This window comes from Phalacrocorax aristotelis, chromosome W (genome assembly GCF_949628215.1).
Source record: "Phalacrocorax aristotelis chromosome W, bGulAri2.1, whole genome shotgun sequence".
Taxonomy (NCBI): Eukaryota; Metazoa; Chordata; class Aves; order Suliformes; family Phalacrocoracidae; genus Phalacrocorax; species Phalacrocorax aristotelis.
In genome coordinates, this window is record NC_134310.1 from 29,635,120 (window position 1) to 29,657,482 (window position 22,363).

The 22,363-nt window shown below is 66.0% G+C and overlaps 1 protein-coding gene across 1 annotated transcript in view; it reads right to left on the bottom strand.

Annotated features, from left to right (window-relative positions):
• The window catches only part of EFNA2 (ephrin A2), a 52,370-nt gene that overhangs the window by 7,366 nt on the left and 22,641 nt on the right, over positions 1-22,363 (bottom strand). The window contains exon 2 of the mRNA XM_075077360.1: positions 1,556-1,845. Within this exon, the coding sequence (XP_074933461.1) occupies positions 1,556-1,845 (290 nt within the window). The remainder of the gene's footprint in view (positions 1-1,555; positions 1,846-22,363) is intronic.

Sequence of the window (22,363 nt, forward strand, 5' to 3'; positions counted from 1 at the left end):
GCCGAGCCCTGCCGAGCCGAGCCGAGCCCTGCCAAGCTGAGCCGAGCCGAGCTCTGCCAAGCTGAGCTGAGCCGAGCCCTGCCAAGCTCTGCCAAGCTGAGCCGAGCCGAGCTCTGCCAAGCTGAGCTGAGCCGAGCCCTGCCAAGCTGAGCCGAGCCAAGCCCTGCCAAGCTCTGCCAAGCTGAGCCGAGCCGAGCTCTGCCAAGCCGAGCCGAGCCGAGCCCTGCCAAGCCGCGCCGAGCCGAGCCGAGCCGAGCCGAGCCGCACCGCGGGCATCCCGCAGCCGCTCCATCCGCCGGCTCCATCCCCAGGGCCAGCCCGTGCCCTTGACCCGGCATGGGGAGCACGAGCGCGTCCCCGTGCCTGCGAGGTTAATGGCATTCCAATTTGCGAGCTCGAGGAGGAGGTAATTTCTTTTCTTTCATGTCTGCTAAATACGGTTCCTCAAAGAGGCATAATTTCTAATGTTCCGCATGACATGAATTCTAACCGGTTTAGCAATGATCAGCTTCACCATTTACTTCTGTGTAATCTCTCCCTAACGACATTAAAAATAAAAAAATAAAATAAAATAAAACGGGGGGGGGGGGGAAGAGAGAGTTGTAGATGCAGTTATTTCGCGAGTGACATTTTACAGGGGGGGGGGGGGGGAAACGGTAATTTAATATAGATAAAAGGAACAAATTAAGTGGGCTGAAAACAGATGCTTTAGGAAAAAGGGGGAGAAATAATAAGGAAGACAAGCACGCCGGCTGGCTCCTGCGCGAGAAGAGAGCCAGCCCTCTCTCCCTGCGACGCCGGCGAGTGCTTGGGGGTCACGGTTTCTCTTTGGGGCTTTTTTTCCCCCCCTTTATTGATTGCCAGGCTCCCAGCGCCTGATCTGAGCCCCAGCAGCTCGTTCTTCCACGGCTCCGGTGGGCTCCCGAGGAAGCCGGTCCGGCTCCTCTCCCCCGGTCCCCCGCGTGCAGCCGCTCCGGAGGCGGCCATTCAACGAGGGGCCCGATCCGCTCCCTCCCGAGGGTCCTGACCCCACAACCAGCGCCCGGGCGCCTGCAGAAGTTTCCCCCGGGCTGGGTGGGCCAGCTTGGGCTTCATCTGCTGGGCGACAAGGGCAGCGCAGCCCCGCGAGAGCACGGGGGCACACGGGAGCCACTGCCTGGGGCCGCCGGGGCTGCGCCACCGCTCCGGTGCCCGGCGACGGTGCCGTGGGGATGAGACCGGTGTCCCCATCCTCCCGCAGCCCCTGGAAAGTCCTAGTCACTCTTGTGGCCACGCCGTGCCCAGGGCTGTGACTCAGCCCCGGCGAAAGCTTTCAGCGCCGAGCGTCTGCCGGCCGGGACCTCCACCTTGCGCCGGACACGCCGGGACCGCCGGCACAAGGGCGTGGCTGGGTTTCGGGGCTTTGCAGTGTTTTGGGTCACCAAGGGAAGCAGAGCTGCGGCTCAGCGTCCGGGTCCGGTGTAGGCACCACCAGGCGACGCGGGGGACGTCCCCGGGATGCCCTGGCCGGACCCCCCCCACCGTCCCCACCGTCCCCGCGGCGGCCCCTACTCACAGATGTAGTAGTACTCGTGGCCGGGTCTGAACTCGAAGCCCAGCGAGAAGGGGGTGAAGAGCTGGAACTTCTCCGAAAACTTGAGGGGCCCGTTGGGGGAGTCGGGCCGGTTGCACTCCCAGCGCTTGAAGCCCCTCTGCCGGTGGTCGCAGGACGCGTGCCCCTCGTAGTTGACCATGTAGAGGATGTAGCGCTCCATCCGCTCGGGCAGCGGCTCCTCGTAGTGCGGGCAGTAGATGTCCAGGTAGTCGTTGATGCTCACCTCCACCGTGTAGTCCCCGCGGTGAAACCTGCGGGAGAAGCCGGCGTCAGCGGGACCAGATCCCGCTGCGGGGATGCCAGAGACCCCGGGGGTGCCGAAACCTCGGTTTAACCACCACCCAGCCCGGCCCAGCCTTGCACCGCTCTCCTCTCCCCATCGCCCCCTTGCAGGCACCCCAGCCCGTTGCCCACCCCAACACCCCCATTAACCTACAAGATTAACCCAGACCCTCTTTGTTTTACGCCCGATAAACCGGCACCGCTTGGTAGTAAGTCACGAAAATCATTATTCACGGCGATGCCGTCGAAGCGTTGGCATCGCCGCAGCTGTGCGCTGCAATCCCAGTGTAATTTGCGTTTCTGGCGCTGATTATCTGAGAGATTAAGGGATTAGCGGTGCTGGAGAACGCCGTGGCGCACGCCGACAGCTCCCGCCCGGCAGCCCCCCGCCTCCCCAGCTCCTTGGGGCGACCCCCCCGCCCATCCCCACACTGCACCCCGTGGGGGGACGTTGCAGAACCCCCAGCACTACGGGCACCGCAGCCGACGGAGCTCACCGGCCAAACTCGCCGGCTCCCCCGGAGCCGCCGTGGCAGCTCGGCGTCGCCCCACTCCCCCCATGTCGAGCTCGTTTTCTTTGCTAATTAATTTGAGGCTCCTGCGGCGCGGCCCTCCCGCCAGCTGAAAGCCCCCCGCCTCGGCATGGCCGGGGGTGGGGGACGCCCCGCGGCTCCAGGGCCAGCGCGCCCGAGGAGCAGCCCCTCGTGCACCCCCACGGCTCGGCCCTGGGGTGGCCGGTGGCCGGAGGGGTCAGCACGGCCCTGGGTGGGATGGGGACGGTGGCCACCGTCCCCCCAGAGCAGCATCTCGGGGCTCGCTGACGCCCCCTGAGCCTGCCTGAGTTTTCCAGCAGCTGCGAGCAGGGCTGAGGCTGGCTCAAACTCATCACACGGGATACCCCAAGCGTGCACCCATGCGTCCGCGGGGCGGCTGAGCACCGATGGGGCAGGCAGGGGTGGCGGCGAGCCGCCGGGGGTGGCAGAGGATGGCCCCAAGGCACCCAGCACCCCCAGAAAAAGGAAGGGGGGACCGAAGACGGGAGGCGGGGGGACGGGGGGGGCTGGTCCTCCAGCCTCGCGGGCGGCGGCGGGCGGCGGCGGGCGGCCCCCATCCAGCTCATTACCTGCTTCATAAGCACTCTGATCACACAGGGAAATACACTAATTAAGGAGAAGGGTTTTTCTCTCTCTCCTTCTCTCTCCTTTCCCGAGTCAGTTGTGCCAACCCTGCCCCTGGCAAGGTAACATTTTAAAATGTAAAATTAATACAAAGGGCCGGGATTTACTGGAAACAATTTTCAAATGCATACAAAACAATAAAAAAAAAATTGGAAAAAAAAAAAAATCCCTCTCTTCTCTCTGCCTTTTATTTTAAAAAATTATTTATTTTAATGATTGTTATTAAAGCCCAAGCAAAGGCAGTTGTAACGGGAGGGCTTGTGCTTATCAGGGGAATAATAATAATAATAATTATATTTTTTGGATAAAAAAAAATCAACTAACTCCAAGGGCCTTCTCCAGACTGACAAATTGCTGAATTAAAGCTGATTAGCCGTGCTAAATGGCACAGACGGAGCCGGGCGCTGCTGGGGGTGGGTCATCCTCTGCTGCGGGGGTGGCGGGTGCTGGGGAGCTGCGGGGACCCCCGGCACGGTACACCCCGGCCTGCAGCGGGCCTGGACTCCCCCCGCCCCCGCCGAACACGGGAGAGACCCCTGTGCCCACCCGGGACCCCCGCCCGGTGCCCCTCGCTGTCCCCGTCCCCACCACCTGCGAGCCCACCTTCCCGCCCAGCCGTGCGCTTTCGGGGTCACAAAGCTGGGTTTAAAGCTAAGAACAGGTTTTGGGGGGGGGGGGGGGGGGGTGGATGGTGGGGAGGGGGTGCCCTGGCCATGGAAGTGCTCGCAGCCCCCCCCCGCCCCGGCCGGCTGCTCCCCAGCAGGGCTGGCCGAGGGACGGTGGCCCCCGCTGGGCAGGGGTGCCGGGGCAGCCCCCTGACCTGTCCCCATCCCGCCCCCAGCCCCGCAGACCCCCCGCCAGGGCCGGGAGCGGCTCCGGATGGATCAGCCGGGGTCAGGGAGACACGCTGTGCTCGAGTCCGGGACAGGGCTGGATGGGGGGGTCCCTGCCGTCGCACCGCAGCCCCCGCGGCACCGACAGACCCCGGCGCGATGGGACGGGCGGGGGATGTCCCCGTCTGCCGTCGCGGGACCCCCACACCACAGCCCAGAACCTCCCGTCTCCCCTCGAGCGCCGGAGGGGCACCGCGGCTGCCCGGACCCCCGCGTCTGGCGAGCGGGCAGGGGCCGGGGCGCTGCCACCCCCAGGCCCAGGCGTCCGCAAGCGCCGGTGGCTTTGTCTGGGCTCTGCCCTGGCTTCTCCTTGCCGGCAACTCTTTATTTATGGCACCGGGCACCGCTGCCCCGGCACACCCGGCCAAACCCAGCACCGGCGGCGCCACGGAGGAGGGAAGCGGCTTATTCGGAGGTGCCCTGGGGATACCCTCAGGAGGGGTATGCGGGGATGGGGGGCTGTGCCACTGTATGGGGGACGGGGCACCCCACGGCTGGGCAGAGCCACTGGTGCAGGGATGTGGAGCCGCGCTGTCCTCGTCCTGTGCCATCCCAGGCACCGGCCATCCAGAGCCGCTACACACCTCCACCCAGCACAGGACCGGAGCTGCCACACGCTCATCCCGGCTGATTTCGGCTTTACATCCCTCCAGCACCATTGGGCGGATCACCAGGATCTGGAAGGGGGTGGGTGTGTGTGTCGCGGGCCGTGCTCGTGTAACCAAGCCCCCGTCCCTCCAGCGGGAACCGCTTGCAGCCGACTCCGGCGCGGAGCAGCCGGCGCCGCGGTGTCGCTGGGACCCCAGCCCCGGAGCGGCAGGGATGCGCCCAGCACGCACCACCCCGAAAGCCACCCCGCAACAGCGGCGCCCGCGCAAGAGACCCCAGCGCCCGCCGGAGACGCGGGGCGCACCTCGGCGCACGGGGAGAGGCGCCTCTGCCACGCGCCGAGCCAGCCCCGCACACACACGCGGAGCCGCCTGTTAATTTGTTATCGTTTAAGTCATTCAGTTTGCGAAATGTCAACAGCATTTTAAAAACCCGCCACCTGGAAAGCGCGCTGTCGCCCCGTGTAATACCCGCAGCAGGGCTGCCAGGCCGCGCTAATTAAAATGAGTGGGATTTGAACTGTCTAAACGAGGCACATCGCTAATTCGTCTGCTTCAAAATAGAAAAAAATAAAGCACGCCTTGCAGCGGGGCAGGGAAGGGCGAGCGGGCGGCGCCGCGCTGGGTGCCCGCGCCCCTCTCCGGCTCCCCGCTTTCGGCACGCTCCCGGTGAGCAGCGGCACGCCGGCAGCAGCTGCGGCAGGGCCCCGCGCCCGGCGCTCCCGTCCGGCACACCTTGCTCCCCGCAGGGCCGGCGCCGCGTGGGACGGCGCTGACGCGTGGTCCCCCTGCCCCTGGACCTGCGCCGCTGTCTCGGGGTCTCCCCTTCCCTACCGGTGCCAGCCCGGGGCAAGGGGGGACAAGGAGCCCTGTCCCCACCTCCACGGAGACACGGGGACACCGGCTCAGGACAAGGCAAATCCAACTGGGAATTGCGGCAAGCAAGGGGAGAGACCCCGCTTCGGCACAGCAACCAACGCCGCTTCATGCAACGTTTTCAAGCCAAATGAAAAGCTCAACTTTGAGCAAATCCAGGTTTCCGTTACTCCAGCTGGAAACGCGCAGCCCCGGCCCCTCTCAGCAGCAGCGACCCCACGTGCCCCCCGCCGCGGAGCCGGGGCAGGTCCCCCTGCCGCGGTGCCGGGGCTGTGGGGGGCAGCCGGGTGACCCTCCGCCCAGCAGCTATGAGGCAATGACCGTCCCCCCAGCAGCTCACGGTTAAACCCTCGGGAAAAGAGAAACTGTGAGCGTGCTCCGGAGGTCGTGCCGGCGGCAGGGCCGCACCCTGGGGCTCGCCGCGGCCCATCGGCGGCCAACAGCGGGGTCCTCCGCGCTGCGCCCCCGCAAGCTGCTCGCGTCCGGCACGGAGCGGCTCCTCGCCACGGGACGGCTTTGCCGGGAGCGGCCGGCGGGGGCTCCCCCTGCTCCCCACCCAGCCCCTGCCCCGATGCCGGAGAGCTCAGCAGGGACCGGGTGGTTTTGCCCGTGGGGGTGGGAGCCCACCCGACGCGCAGGGCCGGCAGCAGCTTCGGCGCCTGGTCTTCAGGCCCTGCCATGAACGAAAAAACAACAGAGAGGGGTGCTGGGCTGCACGGGGTCACCCCAGTATTGCACGCAGGGCAGCCCCCACCCCCCTAGGGCAGACGCTGGGTCGAAGCCATGGCCAGGGTGATGCACACCATGGGACGGGGATGATGCCACCGCCGGGGCTGATGCCACGGGATGGAGCCGATGCCACCACTGGGGCCGATGCCACGGCCCGGGGTTGATGCCACGGCCCGGCGGAGCCCCTCCGGCGGGCACAGCGCTTGCCCACCGCCCAAGGGGTTAACGTGGGAGCTTTGTTTCTCCCTGACAGAGACGGATGGAACAGCCTCCCCGCCTCACCCCTGCGGGATGTTACACTTGACAATTGACTACTCGCAGCTTTCAGCTCTGTCAGCTACCATTAAGGCTGGGATCCTGGCTAATTGGGTGCTTCATTAGGGGCATTCGTTACTGTTAGCGCTGCCTGACAGCCGGGCCTGCTCTGCCGGCAGGGCAGGGGGCAGGCAGGCTGCTCGGTGGGCTCGCTCGCCCCGTGGCCTCCCCGCTGCCCCCCAGGCGTCGGGGCTCTGGCTCCGGCACGGAGGAAACCCCCCCACCCAGGGACAACCCACGGCCTCGCCAGGGCTCCCGGCACGGCAGCGCCGCCGAGCCGGGGGTGTTTGTGCCACGCTCCCACCCCCAGCACCCCCGGGGTCCCGGCGCTGGGACCCACCACCCACCGAGCCCAGCGCTGCTGGTGGTCGCCCCTCTCTCCCCTGGCTTCATCTTGGTTTGCCTTTAATTGAGAATATTCCCGGCACCGTCACGTGCCTGCCCCTTTGCATGGCAAGAGCGGGAATCCTTTGGAGTGAAATTGCCTGGAATAAAATATCAGAGCTCATGAAGCGGCTCCGCTGCCCTCCCCTCCTCCGGCACCGCAGCAGCACCCAGACCCTGCCCGCGCCCCCGTGCCGCGCCGGGAGCCTGTTGGCTTCCGAGGTTTTCACCTCTCGGATATTCACCGTGGATGGGAAAAGCCCTTCCGAGAGCCCGAACTGCAAACGCGGGGGCCGGAGGCACCCCCAGCCCGACACCCCGGCCCCGTGCGGCAGAGCCAACCCTGCCCGCGCCCAAACCCCCGCGGCTCCCCCAGGTCTGGGTGTCACGCGAGACCCCAGCCCTGGTCCCAGTGCCCCCCACCGCAGCCGGTGCCTCGGTTTCCCCTCCGGGTAGCAGCGGCTCCCCCCAAAACTCCCAGACAAGGGCAGTGACCTGGTGTGGGAACAAAGCCTGTTTGTCTCAGTCCTGCTACGCCCGGCCAGACCAGCCAGTGTCCCAAGGGTTAAATAATTCAGATTTTTCTTTCCTGAACAGCTTGAAAAGAGATATGATTGCGCTCACTGAAATACGTGGGGGGGGGGGAGATATTATGGATGGAAAAGAGCTATTTAAGCTGAAGAACAGCGTTGGCACATAAACAAATGGGTATAAACTGGCCATGAATAAATTGAGGCTGGAAATTAGGAGGTTTGTAACTGTCGGAGCAGCGAGGGGCTGGAAGGGGCTCGCGGCGGTGGGGGCAGCGAGGCAAGGATTGGGGCAGGGTGCTGCCGGTGCCGGGGTCCCGGGTGCGGGGGGTCCCCCGGCTCCAAGGGCACCCCGTCCTCCGGGTCCAGGCGCTGAGATACTTAAAATCTCCCTTACACTTTCATCTCCTGAAATCTCCTTCATTCAAATAGTCACAGCGTGATCAGGAGTAATAAGCCTATTACAGAGCAAAATAAAACACAGCAGCCCCCACCCCCCACCCCCACCCCCCGCCGAAACCAGCCCCCAACCTCGCCCGCCGCCCTCTCGCTGTCTTATAAACACAACCTGATGGAAAATTCAGCCCCTCGCCAGCCTCCCTCGCGGTCCCCTCCCCGGGAAATAGGCGCAAAGCGGCTCCTGGGCGCTGGTGGGGGGCGGCAGGGAATGGCCCCCGCGGGAGCGTTACGGCTCTTTTCTCCATTAATCCCGTTGCTCGGCTGGTTCCTGGCATGTCCGTAGCCGGCGATGGACTTCACGCCAGGAACGTTTAAAGCTGGTTTTCCCATCTGTTTCTCCTTCCCCTTGGACAGCCGGCACCGGCGCGCGGTGGAGCGGAGCGCTGTGCGGCGGGGTGCCCGAGGCAGCACCGGGCACGAGCGGCGGGAGCCCGGCAGGGCCGTCGGGGGATGTTGGCCACGGGTCGGTCTCGGCGTCCCGGAGGCAGATTCGTTTTCCCGGCTCAAAAGCGGTCGCGGCGCTCGGGGCAAAAGAGGGCAAAGCCACTTGCAGGGTCCGGGAGGGGACGGAGCCGGTGGCACCCGGAGAGCTGGGCCCATCCGGCGTCAGCCCAGCGGGGTCGGGCGTCCTCCCCGCCCCGTCCCACCGCCCCGCCAGTGCCAAGGTTTATTTTAACCGTGCTGGTAAAACGTTTTGCCTGGCCGGAGAGCGAGCGCAGCCACCCCGGGGGTGGCACCAGCACCCGCCAAACCTCCGCTGGGCTGTGCCGGAGGATCCCAGCGTCCCAACCCGGCCAAGCCCCGGTGCTCGCAGGAACGAGATGATGCTCGGGGTTACGGCAGGAGCCGCCCCATCCTCGGCCTCGTCTCTCCCAGGCCAGCAGAACGGAGGCAGGGATGAGCCCCCGGTCCCGGCGGGGCCGTGCAGCGCCGCGCGCGCTCCGGCGGCGTTCCCAGCGCGGCGGCGGCGGGGCAGAGCGGGGAAGCGCGTCTCGGGCTGCGGCTCACGGTACGCCTGTAATGTGGTCCTGAGGGACCCGCCGTACACACACCACCTAAATTATTTAATTTCTCCAAACTGCTGCACCTTTATAAATCATTAAAAGCTCCTTTTGATCTGTGTTAATGAGGTTTCCTGAGTGCGGTGGTTGGAAACACACTTTGGCGCCAGATAGCGAATCAGCTAATTAAAAAAATAAAGAAGGAGCGAGCGGGAGCGCAGCGGGGCGGGAGGAGGGACGGGCACCGGCACGAGGGCTCCCTTCGCCCCGACTGGGCGGTGATGGGGGCACAGGGGGTGCTTTAGGGACGCCCATTATATTTTTCCCCTCTCCTTTTCCCTGGGGCCGGGAGAGTGTGCGCTCGCTGCGTGTCCCCACCTCGCCGCGTGCCCTCAGCAGCCAGCCCGGCAGAGCGGGAGAAGGGGCGTCGAGCAAAATCCATCAGGAGCAAACCGAAAGGCAGGGATGGAGGCGGTGCAACTATATTTACTTCTGAATTTCCAAATTGTTCGAGCCCCGTGCCTCCCGTCCGCTGCTCCGCTGGGCCAGCCGTGCTGTGGGTGCCACCCCAAGGGCTGCAGCACCCATCTCCCGCTGTCCCCCCACCCAGGGACCCTTTTTTTTTCCCCCTAAGCAACAAACCATGAGCTCTCCAGGAGCTCCCCAGCCCCGGGAGCGCGGCGGTCCCGGCCGCAACCACATCGCCTGGAAACGCCAGTGCTGGCCAAAACACGGGCAGGGCGGGGGTGGTTGGCCCCCCCGACCGCCGCCGTGGGGTGTGCGGGAGCTCCCCAAGCCCCCACGGTCGGTCAGGTCTGGAGAGAGGGATGTGGGCCCTGTTTCGGGTGGGGACCGTGGGTGCCATCCCCGAGAGCCTGGGGTTGTCCTTTTGCTTTGGCCGGTGCCGCAGCCGAGCCACCAACCTGGCCGGTGGTCCGGGAAACGGTCCACCCTCTTTGGGGGGCAGCGGGAGCCCCCCGGGGCCGCCGGCGGGAGCCGGCACCGTGCAGAGCCACGGCCGGCAGGAGCTGACGGGTCAGGCGGCGAGATACCGGTGGAGCAGGCGTCAGCGTCACTTCGCCAGCCCTGACAGCTTTAATATCAATATTTATCTCCACTACAAAACTCCGAGCCCAGCTACATATTCAGCAGCTCGATTACAGTTATCTGGAATGACGGTGACGGCTCCCACGGACGGGAGGTTAGTTTGGGCTTAATGCCGTTTGACAGCCCCGGCGCAGCCGTGGCCGGCAGCCGCACGGCGGGGATGGGGACAGGGACGGGAACGGGATGGGAACGGGACGGGAACGGGACGGGCACGGGCAGCACCGCCTGCCCCCGTCACCCGAACCACAGAGACCGAACCGTGCCGAGCGCTGCTGTGCCAGCGGTGGGACGGTGCGACCGGCTCAGCACCGAGCCCCCGCGGCGCCCGTCCTCCCCGTTGCAGCCGGCACGGGGCAGCGTGCACGGGCTGCCTGGCCCTGCCTGCTCCGACGGGCCCCCGCGAGCCCCTCCTGGCACACGCTCGCCCCCTTAGTCACCGCGGCCGGCCCGGCATGCCCCGGCTTGGCTTCGGCATCAGCCTCCCTGAGTCACCCCCGGCCGCAACCCGCAGGCTCGGTGCGCTCTGCATCGATAAATCATTAATGGATTCATCACTAGTGTGTTTTTCCACCCCACGCCTTGGCGGGGAAGGACCCTGAGAACCCGGCCTCCATGATTTATTTTTTCATCCTTAAAACCCTGGCTCCAGCTACGGGCTGTGCCGCTCCGCGCCGGTTTGCAGCGCCGAGCAGCGGGTTCACGGCACGGGCGGTTCCCCGGCGGGCTCTGCGCCGAACCCCAAACCTCCCCCTTCTAAAAACTGCTTTTTTCCAACTCTCCGGGGGCGCGGCAGAGGCCGCCGGCTCGCCCACGCCGGCACCACGCGGTTACGGCGAGCCGGAGCACGCGGCGGGGGGACGAGCCGGCACACGCAGCCTCCCCGGGCGGGCTGGGGAGGGCAGGGCGTTGTGGGTAATGTATGCAAATTCCTATGCAGAACCAGCACTCGCCTTCCCCAGCCCCGGCACCCCTCCAGCCCACGGGGGCTGGCACCGGCGGTGCTGTTGGTCAAGGACCGGCGCTGGCCCAGGCGGGACTGGGGAGCAGCAGCCCCCCACCCCCGGCTGGTTCCGCCTGGCCCTCCTGAGGCCCCTTCCTTCATTTAACGCTATTTCCCTGTCCTTTCTTTTAATGTAAATGACAGAAAAACCCACGGTGGCCATCAGACGGCGAGAGCGGAGGTAACCTCGTCCCGGCTCGGCCACGCTCCCACAGGAGACAACGGCTCCTGTTACCTGGGGCAACGGCAGGGAAATTATGGCTGGCATCTAAATTGCCATCATTATGCTCCAGAGCCAACACTCCCCATTTACACTTTATTGTCATCTTTTGCTTTAGGGAGATGCTGAGATATTACAGGACCGGGTGACAGAGTGGGCTGAGATGGGATGCACGACGAGATAGACACAGAGATAAATGGGTACACCCGGAGCTATTATTTCAGCCTGTTTGCAGATCTAGAAGAAGAGCAGCAATCCCCACTGCCTCGGGCTAAGGGTAGGCTTTATAACAGAGAAGAAAACAAAATTTGTTTAAATGCAAGCGCCAGCCTGCCGAACCGGCGGCGCTCGGAGGCCAAGTGCCAGCACCGCGTCCCGCAGCCGCCGCCCGCGCACATGGGAGAGGTTTCCCACCGAAAAGGCGGCCCCAGCCTCCCTCCCGCCGCGGCGAGCGGTCCCTCGGCAGAGCCGACGCGGTGCCAGGCACGTCCTACCGCCGTTCGGCGAGGAAGCACTCAGCCGCTCTCCCCTCTCAAACACTCTCAAGATGACACACTTATCTTACAAGACGTGCCCTCAACCGCGCGGATTAATTTGGAGGCAGAATCGCGCCGGCCGGCTCCGGGTGTACGAATCGCTCGTCGCCGGCGCTCGCGGGCAGCCGGCACCGGGCTGGGGCTGGCACCCGCTGCAGGGCTGGTGCCCCAGCTGCCAGGGCCACCCCCAGGGGAGCGCACAGGCACCCCAAAGCAAAACTGCTCTTGATACTTGAAAGACCAAGTTTTTTTTCTCCCCCGCCCCCCCCCCCCCCCCCCCCCATATTTTTGCGAAGTTGCACGAGGAAAAAGAAAAGCCAGACTTGGGCATCGTTCCTCCCCCTGCACTGCACGGGGACCACGGCGTAACAGGGCTGGGGAGGGGGGCGAGTAAGGGAGCGCTGCTAGAGAAAGTGGAGGGGGAAGAAACACGGTCTTTCAAGTATTTTCAAGGAAAAAAAAAAAAAGAAAGAAAAAAGCAAGAGAGTTCAAAAAACAAGAAGCTTTCAGGAAAGAGCCAGGGCTGCTTCGCTCCCCAGCCCCGTGCCGGGCTCCAGGCCGCGTGCGGGAGCGCGCACGGGCTCAGCCCTGCCGTGCACAGGACTGGGAACCTGCCGCCAACGCCGCTTTCCGCCTCCGGAGACCCCTCCCCACCCGAGCATCTCATCACCGGGGAAGCTGGAGCTTTTAGCGGCACACGGTTTTGGGACCGAATCTGACCCGACAAGGCAGTGCTTTTAACACAAGCGCCGATTAGATGGGAGGTGGCTGCTCCGCCAAGGCCAAGCACAGCGTGGACGGATCCCGCTCCCGTGACGCAGGCGCGGACTTGGGTTTTCCCTGGGCTCACGAGGTTACTCACTTCTCCGGAAAAACCCACAGCTGTCAGTTGGAAAGCCGTATTTTAGGCACACGAATACTCCGCTTCCCGTGTGCCAGAGCCCTGTTCCCCGGCCCCCACCTCCCCCCGGGGGGACGAACCCGCTCCCCGGCCAGGCAACGGCGGTCCTCGAAGCAACAGCCCCGTTTTGGGGTGCTCCACTGTCACCCCCCAGCCACCGTCACCCCCCAGGCGAAGCTTCCTGGAACCGCAGTTCACACCGCTCACCCCTCATTAACATGGATGCTCGTTAGCCCAGCACCGAGACTAATCAATACTGCCATTAACGGACTATCCTGAATTAATGCATTTTTACCTGGCAGGCCTCAGGGTATTGGTCATTTTTGCACTTAACCTGGCAGGAGGAGTTTTTTCCTTGGCCGGTGCCCGGCAAGCCTGGCAGGGGCTTGGAGAGGGACGCGGGGGCAGTTTATCCCAACCACTCCTGTCCCCCCTGAAACGCTGCCAAAGGGGAGCAGGACCCCTGCCCAGGAGCCCAGGAGGGGACGGCTGCTTGGGAGGGCTGGAGGCAACCGCGCTGGGAGCCCGTCTCCCTCGGGGCTGCCGCCGAAGGCAGCGCTTCACTGCCAGATTTTGCCTTCGCCGCCAGGTTTTCCCTTCGCCACCAGATTTTGGCTTCGCTGCCAGCTTCTGGCTTCGCCCCCAGATTTTGCCTTTGCCGCCAGATTTTGCCTTCGACCCCAGATTTTGCCTTCGCTGCCAGCTTTTGGCTTCGCTGCCAGCTTTTGGGTCAGCCCACGGTTGCCGGATGCCCCTGAACCTCACGGAGCATCATCGACACAAGGGAAGAGCAGCCTCTGCCCCATGGCCGTGGGGCTGGGGACCCCTGAGAGGGCTCTGCGGCCTCTGCCCCACATGGGGAACCCCCTTCCCCGGGTCCTCGACCCTCCGGTGCCGCCACATCCCCGCAGCCCGCCCGGGCTGGTCCATCGCTGGTGCCACAGGTCCCCGGCCCCTGCGCCCTCCCCGGCCCCCAGGGCAGCAGCCGCAGAGCTGTTTTCCCCCAGGCACCCCAGAGCCACCCTCCCCTGCTGCTCCCGGCCTGCCTCGCAGTGCCTCTGGCTAAACAGAGATCAGAAATGTTAGATCTTTCTTAACATCTCCTGCCAGCACTGTCAGTGGCCCTCTCCAGAGTACCAGGGCCCTCTGTTATGTAAACACAGCACATTCTCTGTCAAAGATTAAAAAAAAAAAAGGCTCATTTGCACATAAAAGCAGCCTCTGCACTAGTTACGGGCACTGTGGCATGTAAGGAAGACTGTAGGTTGAACTGGATAATAAAGCGAGGCGGTGCAGAGGTCCCCGCTCCAGCTCCCCCCTTCCCGCAGCCCAGCCCCGTGGCTCCCAGCCGGACTCTGCGGCCACCGAGCGGTGCCAGCCACGAGCCCACGGGCCAGGGACCCGCACGGCGCGGAGACCCTGAGGGGCGAGACGCGGCCGAACGGCGCCCGGTGGCCCCCGCTGCGCCGTGCCCTTCCCGCCGCGGGACCCTCGCCCTGCCCTCCCCGCCCCAACGCTTCCGTGCCCTCCTCGTGCCGGCCGCTCGCCCGTCTCCGTCTTCCCCGCTCGGCGTCCTGGCCGGACCGTGGCTGCCCCACGTCCCTCCCCGCGTGCTTTTGGGAGCCCCGTGCGTGGCCGCCGGCGGGGCTCACCATTGCCCTCGCGCCCCGGCACGGCTCGACCAGCGGCACCGCCGCAGGAGCAGCTCCCGGCTAACGCGGCACGAGGAGCCAACTCGCCTCTTGGATCGCGAATGCGATGACGCCTCTCGCTGCCAGCCCTCGGCGCGGAGGTGAAGCGGTGCCCGCGCCGCTGGACGGCGCTGGGTGGGGGGTCTCCGGCCGCGGCTGCCCCTCGCCCTCCCAGGGGAGCACCCGGCGCCCGCCCGGCTCCGTGGACGGCGGCAGACGTGCAGGCTGGGGTCCACGCAAATTTAATCAGATCAGAAATTCATCGTCGGGGAGAGGGCGGCTGGAAAGCGTAACGGTAATTGCGTTAGTGCCGGCGGTCCTGCGGCCTCGGCTCGGCACGCTGCTCCCGGAGAGCCCCGCGGGGGCACGGCGGGACGGGCATGGCAGCGCCAGGGCAGGGGGCTCACGGGGGGCCCAAAGCCCCCCCGGTCCCGCAGGGAGGAGGCCGAGAGGGCCGAGGGTCCTGGAGGGAGGGAGCAGGGAGAGGGCCAGGGGAGGGCGAGCGGGGCTCTGCAAAAGCAGGCAGCCAGATGGCTCAGGAGGGAGCAGAGCCGCGGTGGCAGAAGGTGTTTATGGTGGCAGCTGACAGCAAAGGTGAGAGGGGCACCGGGCTCTGGTGGGGAGGCGAGGGGAGGAGAGGCCACCCGCACCCTCCAGACCACAGCCTGCCATGGTCTGGCACACGTGCACACCCAGTCCAGCACCCGTGCACCTCTGCACACCCAGTCCAGCACACGTGCACACCCAGTCCAGCACCCGTGCACACCCAGTCCAGCACTCGTGCACCTCTGCACACCCAGTCCAGCACACGTGCACACCCAGTCCAGCACACGTGCACACCCAGTCCAGCACTCGTGCTCACCCAGTCCAGCACACGTGCACACCCAGTCCAGCACCCGTGCAACTCTGCACACCCAGTCCAGCACACGTGCACACCCAGTCCAGCACACGTGCACACCCAGTCCAGCACTCGTGCACCTCTGCACACCCAGTCCAGCACACGTGCACACCCAGTCCAGCACCTGTGCACACCCAGTCCAGCACTCGTGCTCACCCAGTCCAGCACCCATGCACCTGTGCACACCCAGTCCTGCACTCGTGCACCTGTGCACACCCAGTCCAGCACTCGTGCTCACCCAGTCCAGCACCCATGCACCTGTGCACACCCAGTCCTGCACTCGTGCACCTGTGCACACCCAGTCCAGCACTCATGCTCACCCAGTCCAGCACCCATGCACCTGTGCACACCCAGTCCAGCACTCGTGCACACCCAGTCCAGCACTCGTGCACCTGTGCACACCCAGTCCAGCACTCATGCTCACCCAGTCCAGCACCCGTGCACCTCTGCACACCCAGTCCAGCACTCGTGCACACCCAGTCCAGCACTCGTGCACCTGTGCACACCCAGTCCAGCACTCGTGCTCACCCAGTCCAGCACCCATGCACCTGTGCACACCCAGTCCAGCACTCGTGCACACCCAGTCCAGCACTCGTGCACCTGTGCACACCCAGTCCAGCACTCGTGCTCACCCAGTCCAGCACCCATGCACCTGTGCACACCCAGTCCTGCACTCGTGCACACCCAGTCCAGCACCCATGCACCTGTGCGCACCCAGTCCAGCACCCGTGCACACCCAGTCCTGCACTCGTGCACACCCAGTCCAGCACCCATGCACCTGTGCGCACCCAGTCCAGCACCTGTGCACACCCAGTCCAGCACTCGTGCTCACCCAGACCAGCACCCATGCACCTGTGCACACCCAGTCCTGCACTCGTGCACCTGTGCACACCCAGTCCAGCACTCGTGCTCACCCAGTCCAGCACCCATGCACCTGTGCACACCCAGTCCTGCACTCGTGCACCTGTGCACACCCAGTCCAGCACTCATGCTCACCCAGTCCAGCACCCATGCACCTGTGCACACCCAGTCCAGCACTCGTGCACACCCAGTCCAGCACTCGTGCACCTGTGCACACCCAGTCCAGCACTCGTGCTCACCCAGTCCAGCACCCATGCACCTGTGCACACCCAGTCCTGCACTCGTGCACACCCAGTCACCCATTCACCTTTGCGCACACCCCGACCTGCACTCGTGCTCACCCAGTCCAGACACCCATGCACCTGTGCACACCCAGTCCTGCACTCGTGCACACCCAGTCCAGCACCCATGCACCTGTGCGCACCCAGTCCAGCACCCGTGCACACCCCAGTCCTGCACTCGTGCACACCCAGTCCAGCACCCATGCACCTGTGCGCACCCAGTCCAGCACCCGTGCACACCCAGTCCTGCACTCGTGCACACCCAGTCCAGCACCCATGCACCTGTGCGCACCCAGTCCAGCACCTGTGCACACCCAGTCCAGCACTCGTGCTCACCCAGTCCAGCACCCATGCACCTGTGCACACCCAGTCCAGCACTCGTGCTCACCCAGTCCAGCACCCATGCACCTGTGCACACCCAGTCCAGCACTCGTGCACACCCAGTCCAGCACCCATGCACCTGTGCGCACCCAGTCCAGCACTCGTGCACACCCAGTCCAGCACCCATGCACCTGTGCACACCCAGTCCTGCACTCGTGCACACCCAGTCCAGCACCCATGCACCTGTGCACACCCAGTCCTGCACTCGTGCACACCCAGTCCAGCACCCGTGCACCTCTGCACACCCAGTCCAGCACACGTGCACACCCAGTCCAGCACTCGTGCACCTGTGCACACCCAGTCCAGCACCTGTGCACCTCTGCACACCCAGTCCAGCACCCATGCACACCCAGTCCAGCACTCGTGCACCTCTGCACACCCAGTCCAGCACACGTGTACCTGTGCACACCCAGTCCAGCACCTGTGCACCTCTGCACACCCAGTCCAGCACATGTGCACACCCAGTCCAGCACCCGTGCACCTGCGCACACCCAGTCCAGCACTCGTGCACACCCAGTCCAGCACTCGTGCACACCCAGTCCAGCACCCGTGCACCCCGGCCCTGTGCACAGGCAGCCCGACACGGATGCCCCCGTGCACACCCACGCCTGCACCCCGCGCGTGCCCTCGGAGCCGTGCAGGAGCTCCGACCGCCGTCGGGCCGGACACGTCGCTCCCAGCCAGGCACCAGCCACGCGCCAGCCCGCGCACAAGGCCACGCGTGCTCATACGTGCTCTGGCTGCTCACGCTGAGCGCCCTAATTAACACGCCTGGCGAAGCGGACGGGCGCTGATAACGGGGACGGGACGGGAGCTGCTGGGGGTTATCTGCCGGCGGCAGCCGGGCCCCCCGCCGCCCGCGCCGGCTCCGCGCCGCGACAACCAGATCAAGGCGCCCGTTCGGGGGTCTCCCGCAGGGGGACGGGGTAAGCGGCCCCCGGGGCCGGCCTCGTTAGCACTGCCGAGCCCCGACACGCGTTAGGGCTGGCCGTGGCACGCTGCGGGCACGTCCCCAGGCCGCAGAGCCCCCAGCGCCGCGGCCATCGGCACGCGGCCCCGCGGCACAGGCTGCGGCACGGTGCCGGCCCTCTCCGCCCGCCCGCCGTCACCTCCCCGCCGTCCCGCAGCGCCGTCGCAGGGGCAAGGCAGAGCCCTTCCGCGGGGACCCTCGCCGCCAGCCCCGCCGCCGGGCCGGGGGGAGATGACCAGAGCGGCCCATCGGTCCCCGCCGGGTGACGGCCACCATCTTGCCCCTCCCAACAGCCGCCACCGCCCTCATCGGCAAAGCCCTTCAGCCCGGCTGCGGTGTCGGCGCTCGCCCCGAGTCACCCGGCCGCAAAGGGCACCGCAGCGATCGGCATCGCCCCTGGGTCTCTGAGCGGGACCAGCCGCTGCCCCGGTGCTCCCCGGAGCCATCCGCAGCTGCCGTTGGCCTCACCCCAGAGCCATGGCCGGGACTCGGCACAGACCTGCTGCGACACCTGCCTCCGTGCCTCAGTTTCCCTGTCCTGGGGCTGGACCACCCTGCCCGGTGCGGGTCCAGCAGCAGCGAACCAGCGGGGCCCTCCCCGCCCCACTTTAAGACACGCAAATAAATACAGATGAACGCGTATTTTTTCAGTCTCTGGCCACTTTACTTCCCGGTGGCGTCTCGGTCCCAGGCGGTGGCGGGGGCTGGGGGGGCAGCGGGGCTCACGGGTGACTCTTTAACCTTGCAACGCTTTAATTCGCAGGAAATTTCACGCGAGCGGCGGGAGCTATTTCTGAGCGCGTCTGCCGGCAAGCTCGGCCGCGGTAATTTGATCGGCAGGAGCCGGGGAGAGCGCCGGCCCCGCAATCGCTGCAAAAACGCCGACGAGGTGGAAATCGGCTGCCCGACACGCCGCCGACAGCCCAGCGGGACGCCACGGCGGGGACGGGCGGGCGCTCGAGGCGGACGGAGGGACGCGGCTCGCAAGGACGGAGGCAGCGGGCACAGCCGTGCCATGGGGCAGGGACCTGCTTGCTGGCCCCCCAGCCCCTTTCCCGGCCCCTCTGCCCAGCCCCGCGGCCCCTGCCTGCCCTGTGCCACCCCAGCGTCCCCAAGGGACGCCGGGCGGGAGCCAGACCCACGGTGACCCCCAATCAAAAGGACAACGCGGGACTTTTCACCCCAGCCCTGATGGTGACGGGCTGCGGAGCCGGCGGAACCGTAATTTATCACGCCAGCCCCTGACAGCTCCCTTTGACGGGGTCCCCGGGGGGGGGCGAGCGATGCCTTTTGTCTGCCCAACAATTAATTATTTCCTGGCTAATGATGAACTCTGACTCACAAAGCAGGTAGCGGCTCTGTGCAGGAATGAGAGCTGTTCCCTCCACTCCTCTCCCTCACCCCACCGTGCCCCCTCCCCACCACGGGACCCCTGCCACCTCCCCCATGGCGGGCTGGGGCGGGGGGATATTGGGGTACCTGGGGCTACGGCGGGGCCTTGGAACCCCCCTGCATCCCGCCACCCCTCCCGTGGGCACGCTGTCCCCCAAAAAGGGCACCCTGAAAGCAGACGGCCGCGTAAGCGGGAAGGCAGGCGCCGGTTCGAAGGTGTGCTGGGGGGAGCGCGCCGGGGGGGAGCGCGCCGGGGGGGAGCGCGCCGGGGGAGACGGGACAGCAGGACGGAGCCCGCTCGGGCGGTGCCGGCGGGTGGGTGCTGCGCTGCGGCAGCACACGGTGGCTGCGCTGGAGAGCACTTGAAGTGCCAGCCGCTGCGACCGCAGCCCCAGCGCGCTCTGCGCCGAGGACCTGATAACTGCATGATGGGTCTGTGTTAACGGAGAAAATCCATTTAGGTTCACTCGATACTCTCCCACAGGCTTTCATTACACCTCAGGGGTCCGCGGGGCCCCGATACGGCCGAGCTGCAAGCCCAGATCGCATCTCTGCTGTTTATCTGCCTCTCGGCAGACGCGCTGGCGGGACGCGGGGAGGGATGCCCGCGTGGGGAAGCGTGCGCGCGCAGGGGGGGATGTGTGCTCGAGGGCTTCGGCCCCGAGCCCCCGGCCGCAGGCGGCGGGAGCGACGCCGGCACCCCGCCGCCCTCAGCCCCGGCTCCGGGGGGTGCAGCGGGGACCCTGCCCCGGAGCAGCTCCCGGGGAGCCCGGCCCGGCTCGGCGCTGCGGCACGGGCAGCGTGGGCAGGCCCGCAGGCGCAGGGATGCGCAGGGACCCCCGGCGCTGCCGGCGGAGGGGAGGCGTGTTCGGGCTGGCCCCCCGCCACAGAAAAAGCGACGGAGCCGTGAAAAGAAGTAAAATAATTATCGGGAGCTCCCAGCTCGGCCTCCCTGCCTGGTGCTTTCTGTTTAAGGCTAGTTAATAGCTAGTGTTCTCTGGTTAGGCCTGAATGACATTTCCAGAGTTATAATAACTGAGCTATTACTTGCCGTATTGATGCATTCCCCCTGCCGGCAGCCTGCTCATCCCGCGCCGCGCCGCCCGGCCGCCGAAAGCTCCTTTAGTCAATAGCACTTCTATTTTTCATTACTCCCTGGAAATGTGGCTCTTGGAAGCTCATCCGTCATTCAATTACGCCCTGGTTCAGTCCTATCATACACGTGTCATAAAGTTCCTCAGATCTGAACTGCTGTTAATTTTCTGCGCCATCCCAAGGGGATGCCCGGGACGTGCCTGGAAAGCAACCAGGCAGCCGAGGGCATGCCGGGTACGGGCGCTCCGGGGAGCGGGGGCTGCGGCGGTGCCGCCGGGTGCTCGGGCGCGGGGGGCTCTTTGCTCGGACGCTGCCCCTTCCCCGCGCGGCGGCAGCGCGCGACCTTGGCAGCGCAGGCAATTTATTCCTCCAGCTGGTTCTTTCTTTTATCGGGTGTTGGTTTAACAGGGTGAGCTCCCCCCCTTCCCCTTTAATCCTATCGGCATCTGTGCTCGGCACGTCCGTACACAGAATAATCACTTGCCTGGCAGATTTGTCACTTCACCAGATGTAATCGGGGAACTTTTTTTTTTTTTCTGAAACCCTCCTTATTTTCTGTTTCTTAGAAGCTGCAGCGCTCGGGCAGAGGCGGCTGTCGCAGGCGGTACCCGCCGCAGGTCGTTCCTCCCCTAACCCGAGGGTTTGCTTTGTTTGGCTTCGCTCTCCCGCTGCATTTTGGTCGAAGGATGGCGGGGCAGCGGCACCGAGGGCGGATGTCACACGCCGTGCCATGCTGCTCCCTCCATCCTTTGCTGCCCGCGAGCGCTTCTGGCCCGGTACAAACCCGTGAGCCGGGGGGGAAAAACAGGCACAGGATGAGGCTGGGGCAGGGGATGGGGGTGCTGGGTCTGGGGGATGCCGGGGGCAGAGGGTCTCGGTCCAGACAACCCTCAGGTCCCCTCTGGTCCCCGGGGTCGCCGCTTGGTGAGCTGCCGGAGGAGGGACGGGTGCCGCGCTGTGCCAGCGCTGCCCCTGGGGGACCGGCCACCGGGCACCCCGCGGGGTCCGGGATGAGCCAGCGCAGGGGGGTGGGGGGCACGCTCGCCGATGCGGGGGCACTCGCCGTCTCTGGGGGGCTGCAGAGGTTGCTCAAACCCGGTGGAAGCGCAGGCAGCCCTGCCCGATGTGTCCCTGCGTGGATGACAAGGACCCGCGGGTCCTTCACGGGCTTAAAAATTCAAGCCCTGAGAGGCGGGTTCACCCTGCTCCCCTCCACAAACACCCAGGGCATCATTCCTCCCGCTTCCCCACTCTCCTGCACCCTGGGGCATCTGCAGCCGTCTCCCAGCCGCAGCTCCCCAAGCTCTCCCATCCCCGGGGCCGAGCCGGGGGTCCCCTCCGGACCCCGCATTGCTACCTGGGTGGCCTCAGCCACGCCGCTGTGCCTCGCGTGCCTCCGGCAGAAGGACAATGCCTCCACCAACGTCCCGCTCCTCCGCACGCCGGTCCCCGCAGGGCCTCCCACGGGCTGTTTTCCCTAAGCCGGGACGGACACACGCCCGGGTGTTTGCAAACGCTGCGCATCACTTGTCAGCTCCCGGGACGGCCACGCTCCTCCCCGTCCCCTTCCCGCTCCTTGGGACAGCTCTGGCCACGCCGGCCGCCTCCAAAGTGCTTTATAAACAAACATTCCCCATCAGGAGGATGCCGCAGCCACGCAGCTGGGGCCAACCCCGGCCACGGGGCTGCCGCAAGGCTCTCACGGCCCCCGGGACCACCACCGGCCCCTCGGTCCTGCTCGAAAGGGCCTCCATCCCGGCGGCTGCTCTGGGAAGCTGAGGTACAGGGGGGTCCGCGCACGCTCGGGGTGAGACGCGCGTGCTTGGCAGCTCCCGAAGCGTCGGGGCGCCGGCAAGCCGCCGGGACGTCCCCGCTCCCGCAGGAAGGCGGTGACCCCGGGGGAGCCTCCCTGGCAGCTCCAGCCCCGCTCAGGGCAGCGGCGGTGCCGGGTGCGCGGCTCCTCCCAGCCCTCCCCGGCTGGCATTTCCCCCCGCTCCCCTTCCAGCCCACCACCCAGGCTCACGCTCCGCTCTGGGGCGCAGCTAATGACTGGCCTAATTGATCTCTGACGAGGCTCTGCTCCTCGCCGGGAGATCGATGCTGGAACCTGCTCAAGGCTCTGCGAAAAGCCGTTTCTCCCTGCCCGCCTGCCCGGCCGGGCAGCACCACCCCTCGCCCGCA